We start from the raw sequence: 5,670 nt of genomic DNA on the forward strand, positions 1-5,670 counted from the left end.
TCACCCTGATTAAGTGAAAGATTTTACTGGATTTTATATCCGAATTCGGTCCCAAAATTACATCTATTAAACCTTCCAGGTATATATTAGAATAGTGTATAGTAAATCTATCATTCCATTGGGTAATACCTGAGCCCTTCTCTGTTGTTTCATTAATTCCTAATACACTAATCTTGTACTTTTTCATCTCCTGTATTAATTTGATCTCTTATACATTTATTGTACAATAGTCCACTGTCTGCTCATTATATCCATTATCCTAACCTTGTAGACTGTCAAAATTTGAGGCTAAGGTACAGTAGGGTGTGTGAGGAAGTGGTTGGGATAGGATTGATTATGAAGGACAATCAGGGTTAAGGGCATAATACCATTAAAGGGTAGTAGGAAAAATCAAGAGCTCTTCATTGTTTTTTGGCCCTTTTCTCATCTTGAGGATTTCATAATTTTTTCTTTAGTTTCTTTGTTAATAGTATCCATATAATTATATTTTGTCTGAATTATGAAGCTTAAACTATAGCACTATCACTTAACTATGGACTAGAGTCCTGTTTATTACTTCTATTTGTAAGAAATCTGATGGTTGTTAATAAGATAAATTGAGGTTGATCATTTTAAGGTAAATTAACCCAAGATGGTCAGCATATCACAAATCCCTTAAAAAAACAAAAAATCAAATTTCAAAAGTATAAATACTTTATTAAAATTTTAAAAATTTCAAAGGGCTTCTAGGCTATTATTTATTTGTATATAATAAGGTACATTCATGCCAAATTATGTGCTTTTAACCACTATATTTGGATAATCTTAAGTACAATTAGTTCTAAGCCACCTCACTCTATACATGATAGTATCAAACGCATGCTTTGGCATGTATAATGGGTCTGTCCATAACTAATTATTACTGACCAAATTTAGTGATTTAATCAATAATTGAATACTATTATGATAAATTTTATAGAAATAAAAAAAAAAATTGTAGATTATTTTGAAATTTCAGACCTCAGTACCGAGCATTTTTTGCCTAACCATTTAGCAAACATTCACTAGCCTGAAAAATTTTTAAAACATCTGAAATTCTGATGGAAGTATGGTATAGGTGTGGTAAAAAAAAAAAAATACTCAAATAGTAAAAACCTGTTTATTATCATCCAAGGTTTCGCAAGACTTTAGAGGGCTTCATTAGGACTTAAACAGATACAAACAAATAAAAATGTGGGACAGTAAGAGAATAAGATAACATGAAATAAAAGTAAACTAAGATGGGGCTAAAAAAATAATGTGAAAATTAATGATTTTTTTTAAAATTTTTCTTTTATCTACTTTTTTATTTCTTATTATTTCCCTTTTCATGATATTTCTATAATACTTTTCGCTATCAACTTATTTTTATTTACTTGGTTAATTTTTTTATAAACATTTTTACATTATTTTTTAGCCTAAGTTTACTTTTATTTCATGTTATCTTATTCATCTCTATCACACATTTTTAGTTGTTTGTACCTTTTTCAGCCCTGTAAAGTGGGTTGAAACACTGTCTGGTAATAAATATGTTTTTACTATTTGAGTTATTTTTGACTGCACCCGAATCATCTTTCTTTTATTTACTACACACTATTTTTCAACGATCTTCCAAAAGAAAAAAAATGGTTCTATTTTCTTTAGAAGGGCCTATTTGCCCACCAATGTAGTTTAAAAAATGTGATTTTAGTTTAATTATGAAGTTTTGATGTATTTGTGTCAAAATGTGTTTGATGCCATAGTGAGAGAAGAAGACGATGAAGTACCTGAAAGACCAGTCCTTCGACGGAGGCCTATAGGGTCTCCAGGTGTTGACATGAGATTTAAAGAGTTTGATGTGAATATGAGGCAGCTACAGGCTTCTTCAGGTCCTCTTAAGTAAGTTATCAGGGTTTTTATCTAAATTCACTGTAATAAATATTTGAATGATAATTCTTAGTAGTGTACATTGTAACTGTTCAAACTTTTGAATTAGATCTTCATCATTCTCGTGTATAATTATTGTTTTGTAAAGATTCTTCTTGTACAGTTGATTGATGCCCTAGTTCTGCGGGTGGCACCAGGTCGAATCCGGCCTGGAGTGTTGACTTTTTTCATTGAGTGGCAGTCCCAAAAAATGAAAAACTTGACTTCCCACCATGGTTAAAATTGGTCAACTGTAGATACCATTTTTTCAGCATTTTCAGTATATTTGTTTTCAATATTCCATGCATCATCAATGCAATATTCCAAATTTAAAGTTCTACACAGGCTCTGTTTCACAATAACGCACTAACTAATACTATTAGTCTTGTAGTTTGTTTTTGTAAAAAAAAAATGATTTTTTTGTTTTGACTGCCGTCAAAATAGCCCTGAAGAAGCCCTGCAACGTGGGGCGAAACGTTGGCTCATTAAAATAGTATATTTCTACTATTTGAGTTTTTTTTTTTACCGCACCCGGACCATATTCCTTTCATCTTAAATTTTTCTATGTTTTAATTCCAAAGTTGAATTTGTTACCTATCATTTTTTATTTGCAAGTCAAAATTTATTATTATTAATACTAATTCTTTTCAGTATTAATGTGGTTATTTATAATTTTATAGTGATATTCAGTCTACTGAAGATATTAGCTCAGGATATTCTAGCACCGATCAGCTGTACACCAGTCCTTCTGAAATGATGCTTACTAGATCATCCTCTGTTACCAGGGGACGTGGTGGGCGCACCTCTAGGTCAACTCAACCGAAGAAAATTCCTTTGACAGAAGTAAGTAAACTCAGTATAAATTGAACTTTAGAGCTAGTATATTATATTTCTATATATTTTATTATTATTAGTCATGATCTATAGTATTTTATATTTTTAATGTGATTGCTATCGTTATCCATAAATTAGTATATTAATGCCTACAAATTATGAAGCAACCACATTGTTTTTCTTGTATCTTGATAAAATTTCCTTATTAAACTTTTTTTTAGGACAATAGGAGAGGTAGGTAACACTCATTTTAATCTTGGATGTTGCGAATATTATAAACATTCGATGTAATTGATAAATATTAAGATTTAGAATTCATTTTATCTTAAGAAAATAATAAAGTAAAGAGGTATAGAGCTGCCCATATAATTAGTTATAGATTTTTCAGTCTGTTAACATTGCCAAAAAGACCAAAATCTGATTTACACACATACACATAATTTGCTAGTATACATAAGAATAATGTAGGCACGGGACTATGCTCTAAGACTTGATATCATTTTTATCAGTATTCCTCTAACCATACTCACCGATCACATTGTACCTAACATCTATAATTCCTGGTACCCTATCTTCAAGACTCTTACTTTATTACGTTATTTCTATTATACAGATTTCTATTATGATATAGTTATTACTAAAGCAAAATTAGGTTAGTAGGATTTATGAATGCTCATTTTCTTTTCAGTTTTCAATTTTACCTTGAAGCAAAAAAAACAATTTAGACACCAGGCCTCTACTACTAAGGTCTTGGGCCTTGAGTTGTTTTAATTTTTATTATTATATATATTGAAGCAGTTTTTGCTAGCCTACATTAAAAAAATAAATAAATAAGTCAATATATCTCTTCATTATAGATTATTTTATCAATTAGTTTGAATGTTCTTCGTCATAGTTTAGTTTATAAATTATAGTAGCCATCATGAAATATGGAGATGGTCATTTTTGTCATGTAGTCCAAACATAAATACGTCCAGAACCTTACTATTGTCAGTATAGTAGGTAACATGAAATACCCAATGTTGCCAGTTCTCCCATTCTGCTGATTTGTTGGGATTATTATATTTTGAAGAAATATGATAAACAGAAGAATAGTTCTGTGTATAATAAATAGTTTCCGACTATTTGCTGAGCAACCTTTTTTGACTGAACCATCATTCTTCTTTAATTACATATAATTAACTAACAATCTTCTAAGATGATTATATTTTGTGTAAGGTTTTAATCATAAAAATAGGTTCGAATTAATACATTTAAATTGAGTTAAGACATATAATATGTTGGTTATCATTTGAGTTAGAATGAGTTTCAATTGTTGACAGAATTAATAGTATATATTTAGTTGATATTGTTTTATTTAAGAATAGTGTAGGCATTAAAATAATTGGCTTAAGCATTTTTTATTTGACTACAACAAACTTTGAAACGACAAATAAAGAGTTCCTAACCTTTTATATACGAATAGTGAGTTACTTTGTGGAGAGGTTAGCAATGTCCTAATTTCTCAGACTCACCTTATTTTGTGATGGCAACTATAGCTCAGCTAAATTAGATATTTTGTCTTGTTAGTATAAATTCAGTCAAATAGTTCTGCAGTGTCGAAAGTATTATGCATTGAATTATTATTTATTGTTAATTTTTTTTTTTTATTGTTTTCATATTATTTGCCTGTGAAATTTCTCACATTTATTTTTATTGTAAGGAAACTGAAGATGATGATTATGAAGCCTGCGAAGTTATCCCCGAATCTTATCCTTTACCACCACCATCCCATATCACCTCTATCATTAGAAAGTTTTCCAATCCATCTCCAATTGAAGAGATACCTGTTAAAGTAAAAGATTTAATGTCTCTTTATGAAGCACAAAACCCCTCTTTAATGGAGCAAAGTTGTTCTATGCTTAGTTGTGTTTCTCAGAGCTCTCTTGTTTCAAATTCTAGCGAGAAGTGTGATAGGAAAGGTAAATATGGAAAATATCAAGCTCCAAAGCCGCCGAGCCAAGATGCATTTTCATTGACCGAAAGTTTAAAGATTTATGAAAAAAGTGTTAGTGTCGATAATAACCAGACGTCTAGCAAATTGGAACCAATTATTAATGAAAATCAATCAATTGTTGAAATTCAAAATCAGCCAAAGGAAAACGATTCGCAAAATGTTCCGGTTCCTAATAAAAATGAAATATTGAGCCGGGATCAAGATAATTTTAAAATGATAACTGAGAATGAAAAGCCGTTTGAAACTACAGTATGAATTTTCGATACTTATTTGTGGAGAGTAAATTTGTTGTGATGTGATTGTTTAATAAATGTCTCAAACATCCATTTATATTTTTTAATGCTTGGTGACATCGACTGGAAAATAAGACATTTTTTTATCTAATTATTTTATTTCTTTCTCAAAAAAAAAAAATTAATTTTAAGTTTAAATTTGTAAGGTTTTATATTATTATATATTCTATATTGCCATTATAGAGTAATTATTTTGTATTTTATGAAGGTTTAGGATATAATATTCCTAATATAAAATTAATTCATTGAATTAAATTATTTTGAAATTATAATAAAATTGGAATATCAAGGGATTTTACTAAAAAAGTTGGTATCTGACCCACAACGGATCATAATCATTGATGGATACAAATGTTTACACCTTAATTCACCAGCTTAAATAGGTAATTTTTCACCTGTTCTGACTTTACCACCATGTTTTTCATCCAAAAAAACTATTAGAAACCGTTGTTACCAATTTAAAAAAAAAAATTAAGTTACCTCATTTGCTGATCTAATACCAAAAGAGTGTTATGTTTTGGTGTTACAGTATATCTGTACTTAGTTAATTCTTTTGTAATAGATGAGGAGAAGATGGTTGGGGGTGCGGTCAATGAAACACAAATAAGTATGACTAACTTATTT

General features: G+C 29.4%; 1 protein-coding gene across 1 annotated transcript; it reads left to right on the forward strand.

Annotated features, from left to right (window-relative positions):
• Nucleotides 1-1,760: 1,760 nt before the first annotated feature.
• LOC136795552 (uncharacterized) lies at nt 1,761-5,077 on the forward strand (the record flags this gene model as incomplete). The annotated part of the gene is given in 3 exon segments (XM_067046488.1): nt 1,761-1,896; nt 2,604-2,766; nt 4,460-5,077. Coding segments are annotated over 3 exon segments (848 nt in total), but the record flags the coding sequence as incomplete, so codon positions are not given.
• Between the last annotated feature and the right edge of the window lie 593 nt (nt 5,078-5,670).

The sequence above is a fragment of the Halyomorpha halys genome, unplaced genomic scaffold, assembly GCF_000696795.3.
Source record: "Halyomorpha halys isolate HHAL.00 unplaced genomic scaffold, Hhal_1.1 Scaffold8809.1, whole genome shotgun sequence".
Lineage (NCBI taxonomy): Eukaryota > Metazoa > Arthropoda > Insecta > Hemiptera > Pentatomidae > Halyomorpha > Halyomorpha halys.